General features: G+C 40.1%; 1 protein-coding gene across 3 annotated transcripts in view; it reads right to left on the bottom strand.

The window, feature by feature from the left end:
* The window catches only part of NELL1 (neural EGFL like 1), an 881,356-nt gene that overhangs the window by 330,803 nt on the left and 532,044 nt on the right, over positions 1-18,509 (bottom strand). For all 3 annotated transcript variants that reach the window (XM_007457631.1, XM_007457632.1, XM_007457633.1), the window contains one exon: positions 5,684-5,806. In XM_007457631.1, the coding sequence (XP_007457693.1) occupies positions 5,684-5,806 (123 nt within the window). The remainder of the gene's footprint in view (positions 1-5,683; positions 5,807-18,509) is intronic.

Raw genomic sequence — 18,509 nt, 5'->3', positions numbered from 1 at the left:
GATGTTAAGGTTGATATTTGGGGTTATTACAATATAGACTTGTTTTCAAACAAGTTAATATTTTCTTAGGGTTTTAACTGGTAACTGACTAGTTTGCTGCTGTTGAGATAACATGGTATTTGACAAATAGATTTATTTTTCAAGATGTCTCAGTGATTTCCTCTTGTACATCCTTTCAGGATGTATAGAAAGGAAAGCTACAATTGAGCCCTTATATAAATGTTATAAGGTACGAATATGTTCACTGTTGTTTGAAAACTGATTGTAAGAATAGCCTCAATTAGGAAGTGTAACTTGAAGCGTCAGTACAGGCTACTGATTTATCACGTGACCTTCTTAACCTCACCTACCATTTTGCCCCCCAGAAAATAATCTTTTTTCTCATTGTGCTTAAAAATGAAAAGTCTGCTGTAGAATGCATCTGATGTCCTTAGCTCTTCAAGTGGATACCATTTTACATGTGACAGCAGAATTCAGTTTTGAATTGTTGAAGGAATTTAAACACTCCATAAAAAAGAAAAAAAAACCAACCTGCGTTTCATGGGAATCTAACAGAAATATACTGTAAGATTATTGATTATTTTCATCATAAAGATCCCATCAGCTCTGCCCAAAAAGCAAAAACAAAAAAGAAAATGACATCCAACCAGGTACTATCATTTTTCAGTTCTATAAGAGGTAAATACCCTTTGCATATATTCTGAACTGAGATGGGTATGTTGAGTATAGCTGGCGCCATTCTATAAATGTAGCAGTTGTTAAGCACTTTAAATATCTTGCAAATAATTGCTTCCCCAAACAGATCATAATCCAGCAGAGAGCCTAGAGATTGACTGTGACATCTTTCAATAACGTTGCCTAAAGAAAGTCTCCTGGTCCATTGAGAATTGTTCGTTAGGAAAGAAGGCCAGTCTTATCTTGATTTTTCACCAGAAAGTCAATGTTCAGTAGCCTGTTTTAAAATAAAATTGACTGATATATATATGGCTCTGCTAATCTCATGCATCATTTCGGATGTGACAATTACAGATAACAAACATCTATGTGACTCACCAAAGTGCAACCTCAAAATGCTCTCTAAAGAATCAGCAGTTGTCTAAGTGCCAGATTTCCACTCCCTCTGAGATACAAGCTGGCTTAACGTGCTTCCCTTAAGCCCCTAAGGATGCAGTTACGTCTACTGGGCTGCAAACTTTAAAAGGTAAGCAGTGACTTTGGTAAGTGATGGAAAGTACTTAAAGTGCATCCAAGAGACTCTTTTTTTGCCTAGGAAAAATGCACTTGTAGGAAAAGAATACATATGAAAAGACTACATCAAGGTCTGCCTTGTTAAGTCAAAATAACACAACCAATATATTGCACCTAGCACCACACAAGCTCCCTTCTTGTGACTATCTTCTTAATGCACTATTGCTGGTTTCAAGACTGCAATACAGCTTCTGTGTCTGTCTGCCTTTCTTTACCAAGCTGATGAACATAATGTCTCTTGAAAGCTTAGACTAGACAATCAGTTTCATTTTCAAGTTTCAGTCACATTTTTCAAAGGAAGCATTATTGAAAGTGTAAGCATAATAATAGTCTCTGGGCCTAGAGACTTCCTTCTCTTAGAATTAAATCAGTAAAGTGTCCTTCCTGCCCCCGCCATTAAGGACTATAACAGATACATTCAGATCTAAATTCAGTACCAGTGCTTGTTGGTAAGTATTTCCATGACAGTGAGTTTACAAATAAGTTTGAAGTTATTTTAGTTCTGCTCAACACTGCAGTATCGACACTCCAGTACTCCTGTAAACATTACTACCAATATACTTTTATTAACAATAATATTAGTGCATCCAAAATAGGGGAGCCTTTCTGGGCAATGAGGAGAGTCTTTATCATGTATCTTTTCCAGCCCTCAGGAAGGAATGGCAGTGAAATGATTGCTTTAAGTTTCTCTGTTTCTGTACCCAAGTAATAGCTTTTTCCTTTATAAAGAGGAGTGTCTATCTGGCAAGTCTAGTGAGGATTGGGTCATGCATGCCCGAGACCGTGGCTCCAGCACAATACGAGCCATCTCTTCTCTCAGACATTCTGAATTAGTTCAAGCTGTCTGAAACTCCTTGTGCAACTCCCTCTATAAATGATCCAGTTACCAGTGGAAAACTCAACTATAAAATGTATGCCTTGAAACAGACACATGTTTGGGTATTTGAGTCACAAGGCTGAGGCTGAAGCCAACTCATGTACTGCCTTCCCCTTGCCCTTCATCATTGTTCCACCAATCATACTGTCTTCCACTTTTAGAGCATTTGATAGCTTAAAACACAACAATATATATATTCCTTTAATAATTCTTTGCAATAACACTGCTGGATAAACACTGAAGGTAACATTAACCCAATTGTACTATGTAAAAATACAGAAGTGACAGCTCACCAGTAAGGAAATCGGGTCCAAACCCCAATTCTCCAATTCCTTTGTCCAATCTTCACCTCTACTGCAATGCTTCCCCACGTAACACTGATGCAACATAGGATTCTCCTGATCTTATTAAGGTTAACACAATGGACCATGAGAACTACTTTAAGAAAATTATTTTCCCTAATTCATAACTTTCAAGGGAAGATGTATTTTCAGAGTCAATGGACACCAGGAACATTATTTGAACTCGTATTTTTCACAGTTGGGACTTTCAAATTCCACAAAGGTGAAGCCATCACCTGTCACAGTGGCAAGAGAGGGCTTGACAAACAAAACTCACTGACCTGGTGCAATCGATATCATTGTATGAGGTAATGTCATTTGGAAAAATAATGCATTAAAATCAATTCCCTGTGTTGTTCTTCAGACTTACAGCATTAGCATGCAGGTATCAGCAGTGGCTTGATAACCCGTGGAACTATATTAATGTTTATATTCTTTTGTTTTGCTTTGGAAATATCTTCAAGTCTTCTTTTAAAAGTTGAGCACTAGTTTATTTGTCTCATGGAACTTTTTAAAAAACACACAAATATTACATATATGAATCCCCGCTGTAGGAGATGCAAACAATATTGAATTTATAGCAATAAGCGGATGTTCTTGTTCACACACACACACCCATTGGTAATAAGGTGAACAATCTGCATGGTTCCCGTCTCCCTGTATTTACATAAATATATGTAGAGAAATGCAAATCAAAACAACAATGACGTATCACCTCACACAGGTCAGAATGGCCATCATCAAAAAATCTACAAACAATAAATGCTGGAGAGGGTGTGGAGAAAAGGGAACCCTCTTGCACTGTTGGTGGGAATGTAAATTAATACAACCACTATGGAGGACAGTATGGAGGTTCCTTAGAAAACTAAAAATAGAACTACCATACGACCGAGCAATCCCACTACTGGGCATATACCCTGAGAAAACCATAATTCAAAAAGAGACATGTACCACAATGTTCATTGCTGCACTATTTACAATAGCCAGGACATGGAAACAACCTAAGTGTCCATTGACAGATGAATGGATAAAGAAGATGTGGCACATATGTACAATGGAATATTACTCAGCCATAAAAAGAAATGAAACTGAGTTATTTGTAGTGAGGTGGATGGACCTAGAGTCTGTCATACAGAGTGAAGTAAGTCAGAAAGAGAAAAACAAATACCATATGCTAACACACATATGGAATCTAAAAAAAAAAAAAAAAATGGTTCTGATGAACCTAAGGGCAGGACAGGAATAAAGATGCAGTCACAGAACATGGACTTAAGGACACGGGGAGGGGGAAGGGTAAGCTGGAGGAAGTGAGAGAGTGGCACCGACATATATACACTACCAAATGTAAGATAGCTAGTGGGAAGCAGCTGCATAGCACAGGGAGATCAGCTCGGTGCTTTGTGACCACCTAGAGGGGTGGGATAGGGAGGATGGGAGGGAGGTGCAAGAGGGAGGGGATATGGGGAGGTACATATACATATAGCTCATTCACTTTGTTATACAGCAGAAACTAACACAACAATGTAAAGCAATTATACTCCAATAAAGATGCTAAAAAATAGTAATAGTAAACTAGCCAGGTGATTATACTATATGTATACCATATGTATTGTCTTGCAACTTGGTTTTATTTATTTTTCTTTCTTTTTTTCTCAAAAATATGCCTTTCAGTGTGGGTGTGTATATGCGTGTGCACGTGTCTGTAGATACACTCAGAAGTTCAAACCACTGTACTGTATTCCATTAAATTATACTCCAAATAAATTAAATCATTCCATTACTGACAGATACTTGGGCTGTTTCTGGTTTTTGATAAATACAAATAATGCGGCAAAAACATCCCTGTATGTGCATTTTTCGCCCCTCAGGAGCATATGCTTAGAACACATTTCAAGAGGTAAAATCTATGTACTCAAGAGAATCCCTCTATGACCCTTCAGATTTACTTTAAAAGTAGATTGATTTTGTCAAATTGCCATTAAAAAGTCTCACCAATTTAACTCTCAGTCATGCATGAGGCTGTTTACCCCAACTTCCCCAACGCAGAATAAAATCAGTCTTCTAAGATTCTCCTCTTAGAAGTCACTGTTCATTATTTTTCACCATCAGCATGTCATCTCTTCAGAAGAATACTGATAATGCATGTGTGTCCTTGGGTAAGTTACTTAACCTTTCTGTGTCTCAGCTTTGTGAACTCTAAAATGGGGATAGTAATAATACCTAACTCAAAGGGTTATTTCCTGGTTTTTGTGTACACTTTGCCTCTTTTTCAATGTGACTGTGTCTCTTTCCTCTTTGGTTGATTCAGTTAGTTATTGATTGTCTACAGTGTGCCAGCTACCATTCTAGTTGCTGGGGACAGAGTAGGGAGATGCAACCCTGTGGTCACTCTCACATAGCTTACATCCCCACGGGGAGGCAGACAATACAGAAACAAACACATAAATGCATAATGTTATGATAGGCTGTGTTAGTAAAGAAAAAATAAAGGAGGGTATGGGGCCGAAAAGTACTAGGGGTCTATTTCAGAAACAGTGGTCAAAGAAAGTCTCTGATGATGGGGGCAGACTTGAGCAGAGACCTGAAGGAAATGAGCATGGAGGCTCAGGGGAGCACAAGTGCAAAGCCCTGAGACAGGAATGTGGCTGGCCTGTGCGAGGAATAGTGAGGAATAGCACACTGGTACTGAGGGAGAATGGGGGAGAACACAGAGATGAAGCTGAGAGGAGCCAGGGACCATATTCTGAATGTTCTCGTTAGCCAGAAGGAGGAATGGGAATTTTATTCTAAATGCAGACAGAAGCCAGGGCACTGGCCTCTGAACTGCTCCAAACACAGAGAGTGGCTGAAACTTTAAGCTTCCTACACTGAGCAGATACCTGCAGCGTGGCCATGAGCAGTGCCCACATGTCCTCTGAGCAGAGCTCTCAGCAACCAGTGCATCCATCACAAACACAAGCCAACAGGCAAAGCTGAAGAGAGCCATCTAGATACGGAACCATGTCCCTGAACCACACTTATACCTTCTTCCTTCAACCCAAAAGGTAGACTCAGAGCACTTCTTCTCTGATGCACAGTGCCCTTGCCAACTGACAGTCCAGGGACAGGAATGCTGGCCATGCTCAGCCACCAGAATGGCACAACGGATCTGCCACAGGAGCGCCAAGAGCTCAGGTAGGGCTGCAGCTCAGGGCTTGCCCCTACACGGCCAGCCTACCTCTGCAGATGGTCCCGTTGCCCACGTAGCCCGGTTTGCAGATGCAGCTGTATCCCTGGACGGTGTTGGTGCAGATGGCATTCTCATCACAGTTGTGCTGCCCGCTGCCACATTCGTCGTGCTCTGTTTGCAGGGTGAGAAAGAGAGACACTTTTTCATAAGTTGGAATCACTGGTGTTGGAAAAGTTAGCTGGAACTCACCAAGTAAGAACGACAGTGACTACCGTGCATTGGGACCTTACTCCATGCCTGGCAGTTTCCATGCCTGATGTGGTTGAAATCTCAACAACTCTAAAAGATCGATGTTATTATCCTCACTTGGCAGGTAAACAGACTGTCAGAGAAGTCAAGCGACTTATGCAAGTGACAATGATTGATTGCTAAGTGCTTCTCTAAGGTCACAACGATTGCTAAGTGCTTCTGTAAGGTCACAACGATTGCTAGGTGCTTCTGTAAGGTCACAACGATTGCTAGGTGCTTCTCTAAGGTCACAACGATTGCTAGGTGCTTCTCTAAGGTCACAACGATTGCTAGGTGCTTCTGTAAGGTCACAACGATTGCTAGGTGCTTCTGTAAGGTCACAACGATTGCTAGGTGCTTCTCTAAGGTCACAACGATTGCTAAGCGCTTCTCTAAGGTCACTGCGTCTTCCACGTCTGCAAAGGTTTCTGCAGAGGTTCCAAGGCAGTGGTTCTCAATAGGGGCAGGGGCACGGTGTGTGCAATGCTGCATCCCCTCCTCCTAGGAAACATCTGACAGTGTCTGAGGATGTTTTTGGGTGTCATGCTTTGAGAAAAGAGATGCTACTGGAATCTAGTGGTGGAGGGCAGGGATGCTGCTAAGCCTCTTACAAGGCACAGGACAACCCAAGACAATGAAGAATTAACCAGTCTGATATATCAACAGCCCCAAGGTTGGGAACTGGGTATGGAGGCTCCGATTGCCTGGGTCCAGCTCGTGAGGTAAACCACCTGTCACACCCTATCAATGTTCTTCTCCAACAGAACAAAGAGGGTAAAACTAAAGAGGAAGGCCCAGCTAATACAGCCTGGCAGAGGAGCATTAACCCACAAGTATTTTCACAAGGTTCAGAATTCAACCACTGGGTTGATGCCTAATGTGTAGTAATATGGTTATATATATTCAAATAGCCATGGCATCCTTAATCCACAGGACATAGGGGGAAATACATCTAACACTACGAAATGGACTGAAAGATTCCAAGTTAGAAATCAAGATTTCACAGATAACTAGACTCTCCCCTCATCATCAGGACGTTTTATTACTCACCTAAATGACTCCTCTGTAAATAATTAATGTGAGAAAGTTTATGCCCTTTATTCCCTTTAACATCTGCTAGTATAACTTCTTAGAAATCTTAAGAAGAAAAACCAAGTAGGGTTATTTAAGTCAGAACAGGTTATAAAACAAGAGTTGAAATTCCAGCTATAAATCTCAAAGAAATCAACACTAATTGAACAAAACTAAAAATTCAATATAGTCTGTTAAGCAAACTGTTAGATCAATGTACCAATAAACTGAAATATCATCTATCTTCATTAATTTTTTAAAATACATTTATTTATTTATTTTATTTTTGGCTGCATTGGGTCTTCGTTGCTGCGCGTGGGTTTTCTCTAGTTGTGGCGAGCGGGGGCTACTCTTCGTTGCAGTGCACGGGCTTCTCATTGTGGTGGCTTCTCTTGTTGCGGAGCGCAGGCTTCAGTAGTTACGGCTTGCGGGCTCTAGAGGGCAGGCTCAGTAGTTGTGGCACACGGGCTTAGTTGCTCTGCAGCATGTGGGATCTTCCCGGACCAGGGCTCGAACCCGTGTCCCCTGCATTGGCAGGCGGATTCTTAACCACTGAGCCACCAGGGAAGTCCCTTCATTAATTTTTATTTTAAATTTCCTAACAGGGACCAGTAATGAGAAGGGTTAAATTCTACAAAGTAGAGCTGTTTCAGTCACCCACATGCAATAATGTCAAGTATACAAATGCACATGGCTCTTAATTTAACACCTTGGGTTTTTCAAAGAAAATTTTTCTTTAGGCGTTAAAAGCAACGCAAACTCTAAGACAGAAATGTGCACAGGTTAGCAAGCAGTGTGAAGGGAGAAGGTTCATGAAGACACACTTCTAGTCTGTGCTCAGATCATCTCCAGGATAGTCCAGAAATAGTATAACCCTATGAATGTCCAATCACATTTACAGACCTAGCAAGCACCTAATATGTACAGGTACAATACCAGATGATATTAGGGACACAAAGAAGTCTACGAATATAGGCTTAGACCCCAAGAGTTTTCAATCTCCTTATTTAAATCCACTTAAGAAGTAATTATTAGAGTCTGTACTGGGAATACAAATGAGTAGATATGGTCTCTGCTCATATGAACATTTTAATAGAGGCCACCAGACAGCAATACGTAACCAACCGGAACACATGGGAGAAGTGATAAGAGTTATAAGTAGGTGACCTCATATTTTATCATATAAACAGAACATATTTTAGAGTGAAAGGGGGCTCTGCTAATAATTACGCTGGAATAACAGGCATAACTCAGAATGACCTAGGCAAACTGGCATGTGTGCTCATGCTTGATAAGAGAAATAAAGATTAACTGGAATAAAAGTTCATTGGAGGGAAGAAATGACTTCTAATAGGGAGAAGTCTTCACTTCATATGAACACTTTTCGCCGTGCAGGCGCCCACTCCTGCTCTCTGTAACACATTAACTTTAACCCTCTTGGAACTTTTAATAAATTTAATATTTTATCTCTTTGGAGGCAATCAAATCACAGTATATGGTGATGAGGTTTGCGAATTTTATCATGAATGCCTTATTAAGTAGTTAACTTTGAGGAAAGGAATTGCAGCCCATTTTCTACAACCCTGACTTTACTTTCTCGACTTCACATAGTAGTATTGAGCCTCGAGTGCCAAGCATTGGGATAAATATTGTACATATATGATGTCATTTGATTCTCCCAAGTCACGTGAAATATGTTTGCTCATTTTACAATGAAGGACCTGAGACAAAAACACATTATTAAATTTAAATATTAAATTATTAAATAACTTAACATCACGAAACTAATAAGTGGAGGAGTTTGGACTTGTGGCTCCAGACACTGAGAATGATCACATCACTGAGTACTTGGAAGTAACCTGGACGTGGCTGAAGCTAAACCAAGTCACACAGAAGTGATCCCCTAATGCCAAGAATAAAGGCTGTCTTTTTCTATACTGGTCCCAAATACCCACTGAAGATCCAGCCTATCCCCAAACGACAAAGATTCCAAAAGTTTCACATCTTACGATCTTTAGTCACAACCGAGTTTTCAGAGTAACCATAGAGATGGCCATAGAAGAAATGGTCTCCTTCTAAAAATCTCAAATCCCCTTCCAGCTGCTGGAGATGCCGCAGGTGTGAGACAAGCTCTTGTGAGAGGTAGAAGGACATAGAGGCAAGAGACTCTAGAACCACACAGCCCGGGTTAGATGATCCTGGATGTGCCACTCACAAGCTACGTGCACTTGAGTGACTCAGACAATCTGTGTCTTCTTAGTTTCCACATGTAAAATGTGGATAATAATACAACCTATGGGGGGAGGATGAAATGGGAGATTGGAATTGACATATATACACTATTGATACTATGTATAAAATAGATAACTAATGAGAACCTACAGTATAGCACAGGGAACTCTATACTCAGTGCTCTGTGCTGACCTAAATGGGAAGGAAATCCAGAGAATAGGGGATACATGTATACATGTAGCTGATTCGCTTTGCTGTACAGTAGAAACTAACACAACATTGTAAAGCAACTATATGCCAATAAAATTTTTTTTAAATGGTTAAAATGGTAAAAAGAAGAATAATAATACAACCTGTCTCCTGGGGGTTTTATGAGGACTCAATTAGCTAATATAGATACAATACTTATTACAGCTAATTGCAACTAGTAAGTGCTCCCTAAGTGTAAGCTATTTTATTATCATTGTTATTACTACTACTCTTCCCACTACTAATACAATTATTTGTGAGCTGACTCAGTTGTTGAATGGTGGTTAAAACTGGTGAAGAAAACTTTCTTTTTCCTTTACAGGCTGGTAGTTCAGGCAGAAAGGCTGTGAACAGATAGGCCTTTGAAGACACAAATTAGAATACCTCTTTGAAGATTCAAAGAAATATTTGCTCAGATTCAATTATGGTCCCTGGGAAACAAGACTATAGATTGGGAAGGTGAAGGATTTATGTTTAGGATCGCTGATATAGAACCAGAGTTTGATTATGGTAAATTTGGAGCATTAAACCTCTCAGGACAAAGAAAGAACAATTTTGGCAGCAAGCTCTCTACTAATGATAATTATTGTTATGCTGGCTAATATTTATTGGTACTCATTAAGCACTGTCATTATCACACGGATCCTTTCTCCTTCCTCTTTTCCCTTCTATGGGATGGCTCACAAGGGCTCTAATCCACCTCTGTAACATGGTAATCAACAGCCATTATCAATTAACACACTGTTTTCCTTAGAGAACTAATCAGGATCCAAACAAGCTACTGAAACAGTCACTTCAGCTGTGGCTGCAAATGTCCACATTTGGGGTCTGGCTGGCTACACTTTCGCTTTGTTCAAAATAATCTAGTTTGAATTCTACAAAAAATTGTTACAGTAACCTCACTGGGACAAGCCAAGCAGGTTTTATTAGTCATATTTTATAGACGAAATTGCAGTTGGGAGCACGTAAGAGGCTTTTCCTATAAGTACACAGATAGTAAGGTGTACGTCTATAACTCGAACTCCTATCTCCTCCTTTCTTCTCCTGCCCTCTTTCTAAACTCCCACTTTATTATGTGATTCAAAGGAGTATCTGTAATGTTGGCCACAATGTAGGTAATTTCTTTTACCTTTAAAGAAATAATTACAGATTTACAGGACGCAGTTTCTCTCCATAGCGCGATCCTATATTGCGGCAGTGCCGCATCCATACCAGAAAACTGACAGTTGTGTGTCACTGTTAAGTGGTCTATCGACCTAATTCAGTTCACACCATGTTTTCAAACTGCGTTCACGTTGTGTGTATGTATATATGGCTGTAGTTCTAAGTAATATTAACTTACGTATAAACCTGTGTAACCACCACCACATTCATGCTATGACTTTGTGTTTGCACCTAGTCCACACTCCCCCCATCACCCCCAATCCCTGTCCCCTGTCAGCTACCAATCTGTTTTGCATCTCTATAGTTGTCATTTAGAGACTATTATACAAGTGGAATTACACAGTAAGTAATCTTTGAGATTGACTTTTTTCCAATAAGCTCAATGCCCCTGAGTCACATCCAGACTGTTGTAGTTTCAATAGTTCATCCCTCTTTCCTGCTGTGTAGTATTCCATTGTAAAGATGTATCACAGTTTATTCAACCATTCACACATAGAAGGGCATGCGGATTGTTTCCTGTATTTTACTACTCTGAACATCTGTGCACAGGTTGTTGTGTGAACATATATTTTCATTACCCTAGGATAAATGTCCAAAAGTGTGATTATAGGGGCATCAGATAAGTGCTTGTTTTGTTTTGTAAGAAACTACCAAACGATTTTCCAGGATAGCTGTACCATTTTACATTCCCACTAGCAATGCACGAGTGATCAATTTTCTCTACATCATTGTCAGCATTTGGTATTTTCACTTTTTAAATTTTAGTCTTTCATGTGTGTGTGTTATGATACTGCACTGAGCTCTTAATTTGCATTTTGCTAGTAGCTAATGATGTTGAATGTCTTTCCACATGCTCATTTGCCATCTATTTTTCTTTGGTGAAATGTCTTTTGCTCATTTTACAATTGGATGCTTTATTTACTGTTGAGTTTTGAGAATTCTTCATATACTCTAGATATAAGTCCTTTGTTGGATATGTGATTTGCAAATATTTTCTCACAGTCTCCAGCTTGTATTTTCATCCTCTTAGCAGCCTTTCACAATGCAAAATGTATTACTTTTGACGAAATTCAATTTACCTATTTTTCATTTTATGGATAGTGCATTTAATGTCACATATAAGAACTCTTTCTCTAACCCTAGGTCTTAAAGATTTTCTCATATTTTTCCTAACACTTGTGTAGTTTTACCTCTTAGGTAAGTTCATGACCCATTTTGACTTAACTTTTGTATATGGTACGAAGTTTAGGTTTTTGCCTATGCGTGTCATTTGTTGAAAAGGCTACTTTTCCTCCATTGAATTGCTTTTGTACTTTTGTCAAAAACCAATTGGGAGCTTCCACAGGGAGAGACCAGCTGAGGGAGCACCGCTGTTGCTCAGATGATGATGTCTGCTTAGCACAGAGGAGAGTCCAGTACCGAGAGCACTGGTAGAGAAGTTAATACCAGACACCTCTGTGAGACCTGGTGGGCAGCCCTGGGATCAGTCACCAGGAGTCGCGGCTCCTGGAAGGCTGCCTGGATCTGGCGAGTGGAGGCCTAGGGGGCTGAAGCTGCAGCAATAGGAGTAGTTCCAGTGACAGCAGAGAATGTCAGCACAGCTTCCTGTTGCTTGGTTCCCCCCCTGAGGACAAGTTTATAACCATTGGGATATTCCTGAAATAATATATCAAATATGACACCAAGACAAGAATAACAATAACTGTTGCAATCAAAAGTAAACACAGTGAGCGATCTTCAAGATGGCAGAGAAATAAGACATGGAGATCACTTTCTCCCCACAAATACACCAGAAATACGTCTACATGTGGAACATCTACTACAGAACACCTACTGAACGCTGGCAGAAGACCTCAGACTTCCCCAAAGGCAAGAAACTCCTCACGTACCTGACTGCATGGCTGACAGGGTCTTAGTGCTCTGGCCTAGTGTCAGGCCTGAGCCTCTGAGTTGGGAGAGCTGAGTTCAGGACATTGGACCACCAGAGACCTCCTGGCCCCACGTAATATCGATCGGCGACAGCTCTCCCAGAGATCTCCGTCTCAATGCTAAGACCCAGCTCCACTCAACGACCAGCAATCTCCAGTGCTGGACACTCCATGCCAAACAACTAGCAAGATGGAACACAACCCCACCCATTAGCAGACAGGCTGCCTAAAATCATACTAAGTTCACAGACACCCCAAGACACACCACCAGATGCAGCCCTGCACACCAGAAAGACAAGATCCATTCTCATCCACCAGAACACAGGCACCAATCCCCTCCACCAGGAAGCCTACACAACCCACTGAACCAACCTCACCCACTGGGGCAGACACCAAAAACAACAGGAACTATGAACCTGCAGCCTGCGAAAAGGAGACCCCAAACACAGTAAGTTAAGCCAGATGAGAAGACAGAGAAATATGCAGCAGGTGAAGGAGCAAGGTAAATCCATCTTGTTTAATGTGTCATTTAAAGCTTGTGTTTCCTTATTTATTGGCATTTTGGTTGATCTGTCCATTGGTTAAAGTGGGCTGTTAAAGTCCCCTACTATTATTGTGTTACCCTTTTAATCCAGATTTAATTAAATCTGGATTAAATCCAGAAAGCTGGAGTAACAATTCTCAAATCAGACAAAATAGGCTTTAAAATAAAGACTATTACAAGAGACAAAGAAGGACTCTACATAATGATCAAGGGATCAATCCAAGAAGAAGATATAACAATTGTAAAAATTTATGCACCCAACATAGGAGCACCTCAATACATAAGGCAAATGCTAACAGCCATAAAAGGGGTAGTATAAAGTCTTTTAAAGATGCTACCAGAACACTACTAGAGCTAATCAATGAACTTGGTAAAGTAGCAGGATACAAAACGAATGCACAGAAATCTCTTGTGTTCCTATACACTAACGATGAAAAATCGGAAAGAGAAATTAAGGAAACACTCCCATTTACCAATGCAACAAAAAGAACAAAATACCTAGTAATAAACCTACCTAAGAAGACAAAAGACCTGCATGCAGAAAACTATAAGACACTAATGAAAGAAATTAAAGATGATACAAACAGATGGAAACATATACCATGTTCTTGCATTGGAAGAATCAACACTGTGAAAATGACTCTACTAACCAAAGCAATCTACAGAGTCAGTGCAATCCCTATCAAACTACCAACGGCATTTTTCACAGAACTAGAACAAAAAATTTCACCATTTGTATGGAAACACAAAAGACCCCGAATAGCCAAAGCAATCTTGAGAATGAAAAATGGAGCTGGAGGAATCAGACTCCCTGACTTCAGACTATACTACAAAGCTACAGTCATCAAGACAGTATGGTACTGGCACAAAAACAGACATATAGACCAATGGAACAGGAGAGAAAGGCCAGAGATGAACCCAAACACATATGGTCACCTTATCTTTGATAAAGGAGGCAAGAATATACAATGGAGAAAATACAGCCTCTTCAATAAATGGTGCTGGGAAAACTGGACAGCTACATGTAAAATAATGAAATTAGAACACTTCCTAGCACCAAATACAAAAATAAATGCAAAATGGATTAAAGACCTAAATGTAAGGCCAGAAACTATCAAACTCTTAGAGGAAAACATAGGCAGAACACTCTATGACATAAATCACAGCAAGATCTTTTTTGACACACCTCCTAGAGAAATGGAAATTAAAAAAATACACAAAAGGGACTTAATGAAACTTAAGAGCTTCTGCACAGCAAAGGAAACCATAAACAAGACAAAAAGACAACCCTCAGAATGGGAGAAAATATTTGCAGATGAACCAACTGACAAAGGATTAATCTCCAAAATATACAAAGCAGCTCATGTAGCTCAATATTAAAAAAACAAACAACCCAATGCAAAAATGGGCAGAAGATCTAAACAGACATTTCTCCAAAGAATATATGAGATAGCCAACAAACACATGAAGGGAAGCTCAACATCACTAATCATTAGAGAAATGCAAATCAAAACGACAATGAGGTGTCATCTCACACCAGTCAGAGTGGCCATCGTCAAAAAATCTACAAACAATAAATGCTGGAGAGGGTATGGAGAAAAGGCAACCCTCTTGCACTGTTGGTGGGAATGTAAATTGATACAGCCACTATGGAGAACAGTCAGGAGGTTCCTTAAAAAACTAAAAATAGAACTACCATATGACACAGCAATCCCACTACTGGGCATGTACCCTGAGAAAACCATAATTCAAAAAGAGTCATGTAACAAAATGTTCACTGCAGCTCTATTTACAATAGCCCGGAGATGGAAACAACCTAAGTGTCCATCATCGGATGAATGGATAAAGAAGATGTGGCACATATATACAATGGAATATTACTCAGCCATAAAAAGAAACGAAATTGAGCTATTTGTAATGAGGTGGATGGACCTAGAGTCTGTCATTCAGAGTGAAGTAAGTCAGAAAGAGAAAGACAAATACCGTATGCTAACACATATATATGGAATTTAAGAAAAAAAATGTCATGAAGAACCCAGGGGCAAGACAGGAATAAAGACCCAGACCTACTAGAGAATGGACTTGAGGAAATGGGGAGGGGGAAGGTAAGCTGTGACAAAGCGAGAGAGAGGCATGGACATATATACACTACGAAATGTAAAATAGATAGCTAGTGGGAAGCAGCTGCATAGCACAGGGAGATCAGCTCGGTGCTTTGTGACAACCTAGAGGGGTGGGATAGGAAGGGTGGGAGGGAGACGCAAGAGGGAGGTGATATGGTCATATATGTATACGTATACCCGATTCACTTTGTTATACAGCAGAAACTAACACAACAATGTAAAGCAATTATACTCCAATGAAGATGTTAAAAAAAAAAAGTCAACACAGTAAGTAAAATAAAGTAGCACTGTGCTCATCCTTTTTGTTTGTAAAGTGACATATTCTTAAAGGAACCTAACTGCTACCTATCTGACTTACAAAAAAAAAGAAAACCAATTGGTTGTATTTGTGTTCTCTGTTTCTGGGCTCTCTACTGTGTTCCAGGGTTCTGCGTATATATTCCTCTGCCAATTCCACACTGCCTTGATTATTCTAAGTTACAGCAAGCCTCTATATCAGATAGAGGGACTCCCTCCACTTGGTTCTTTTCCAATACCGCTTTAGTTATTCTAGTTCTTCCTTTCTATATAAATTTTAGATTAAGCTTGTCCATTTCTATAAAAAATCTTGTTTGGATTTTCATAGGAACTTACAGTTCAATTTGTGGAGAACTGCCATCTTCACTATATTGAATCTTCTGATCCATGAACACAGCCTGTTTCCCTATTTAGTTATTCTTTGACTTCTTCCATCAGGGTTTTGTAATTTTCAGCACACAGATCCTGTAACTGTTTTATTAGATTTACCACTAGGGATTTCACTTTATTTGGAGTTATTGTATATGATGTTACGTTTTTAAATTTGGTTTCTACGTATTAGTTGCTAGTATATAGGAAAACGATTATGTGTGTTGATCTTGTAGAGCTTTTGCCTCTGCCGAACTCACTCATCAGTTATACAATTTTTTCTGTAGACTCGTCAAAATTGTCTACATAGACAATCATGTCATCTGTAAATAGGAATAGCTTTATTTCTTCCTTTCTGATCTGTATGCTTTTTATTTCCTTGTGTTGCCACCTTATTCTGCTGGCTAAGACTTCTGGTGCTATGGCACAGAGGAATGAGAGCAGACCATCATTTGCCACCAATCTTAGGAAGAAAGCACTCCGTCTTTCACCATTAAGTATAAAGTTAGTTCCACCTCATACGGCCTTGTCAATGCTGGGTGGAGGTGGAGGTCTTGCTGGGCCCCACTGGCAATGAAGTTGGGAGAGTTGGACCACCCATCAGCCTTGCCTTGCACTCCCTTGTTCAGTCTGTGTGCTGCTGGGCTGGAGTAGAGGCCCAGCTCCATGCTGGGCCCCACTGACATTCCCACAGAGAGGGAATCAGAGCACTGCCTGCGTCTACCAAGCAGATTTTCTACGAACATATGGCTCAAGGAGGGTAGGTATTTTCAGAAAGGTTTCGGCTCTGTTAGAGCCCCTTCTCTAATTCCTTCCCTAGGAGCAGTACAATTGGCTCTCCTTGGAGGGTTGGTCTTCTGCGCCTGTCTGTGGATCTAGGTTGCAGGCTTCTTTAACTCCCCATCTGGGAGACACCAGAGGCAAAAAAGAAAACGGAGAACTCACCCCTTGTTTTCCTCACCTCCCAGAGTTGCTAGGTAGTCCACCTTCTCTCCACCTTTCAGAGTCTTGCTGGATATTTTTTGTGCTATATCCAGGGGATTTTTAGTTGTTAACCACCTGGGAGGAATGGGGATAGTCTACCTTGGCCAGAACCAAAAGTCTTCAGTGTGTTTAATTTTTAAGAAAGTAGTCACTTTCCCTCTCTGGTTTTTCAAACGGAGAAATCCCTAACAATTGGGATTTTTCATAAACATACTATGAGCACATTTATTTGTTTAGCATATTTACTGAGCACATACTACGATGTAGATGCTGCTCTAAATGTGTTGTAGCATTCATATGAATTAAATATTATCATCCATATTTTCTAAATGAAGAAATGGGAACACAGAGGTTTTAAGTGGTCCAAGGTTATAGGATGGTCGACTCAAACCAAGGCAGTTACTGTCAAACCCTGGCAGAATAATCAGCATCATGTAGTTATTAGTCATTCTTGAAATGCCTTTCTCCCTTAACCCCTTATCATCAAGCCATCATCAAGTCTCATTGTTTTTTCTTTCTAAATATCTTTCAGATTCATTCTTTTATCTCCATTTCCATTTCCACTGCCCTCATCCAAGCTACGATCGTCTTACCCACATCTAAGCTGCTGTCACTTGAGCTCCTGCTATAGATCCTCAGTGGACCCTCACATTCACTGTTGCCCACGTTCAATTCATTCTTCATACTTCACTTAGAATAATCTCTTAGGCATTCAAATGTGATCATCTTCCTGTCTTTTCTAAAACTTCAGTTATTTTTCACTGGTCTTAAAATGTGGACAAACACTTCTGTTACAACCTCCTTGGCCCCTCATGGTCTTGCCTCTACCTAACTGCCTCGGTTCACTTTCAAATTTGCCTGCTCTATTCCAACCACACTTTATTTCCTCAAAGGGCTTTGTTCCCTTGGGTCACAGGCACTTTCACATGCTCTTCCCTCTTAGCTCCCTTAACACTTGCTTATCCTTGGTATCCAACTCAGTTCTTACCTCCTCGGAGAAAAGAATCGCTGATTTCCTGACCAGGAAGTTTCCCCTGTAATATATTCATATAACCCCCAGCACCTCCCTTCAAAGGGCTAATCACAGTTATCGTTTTATGCTTATTAGTGTATTAGTGGTTTACTAACATCTGTCTTCTTTACTAGAGCACAACCGAAGATAGAAAATATATTTCTTTATCCCCAACCCCTAGCAGAGCTTCTGAAACCCAGTAACTGTCTAGTAAAAGTACCTATTTATATAAGAAAGGAAGGGAGGGAATAAGGAAGGACAGAAAGAAAAGAGTATTATTGTCTTTGGCATCAAAAATTGTAGACAGCTCAAGGAGAATTAAGACAAGGGAAAAGTAATTGAATCAGGCAGCTGGGGGAAATTTAGATGGGCAGAGCTGATAAATGAAATACAACCAGGTGATAATGTGTTGATATATTTATTTATCACAGTGACTGTGGGAAGAGAAGAAAGGCATGCAGCTTCAGGAGCACTCTCTGAGGCAGACCATTTCTTTCATAAAGAGTAGCTGAAGACACAACCCCCAGACTCAGAAAATAATTGCAAATCATGCGTCTGATGAGTGACTTGAATTGAGAATATATAAAGAAACTCAGCAGGAGAAGATAACCCA

Source organism: Lipotes vexillifer, unplaced genomic scaffold (assembly GCF_000442215.2).
Source record: "Lipotes vexillifer unplaced genomic scaffold, Lipotes_vexillifer_v1.1 scaffold505, whole genome shotgun sequence".
Classification (NCBI taxonomy): domain Eukaryota; kingdom Metazoa; phylum Chordata; class Mammalia; order Artiodactyla; family Lipotidae; genus Lipotes; species Lipotes vexillifer.
This window is presented reverse-complemented; position numbering and strand designations above follow the sequence as displayed.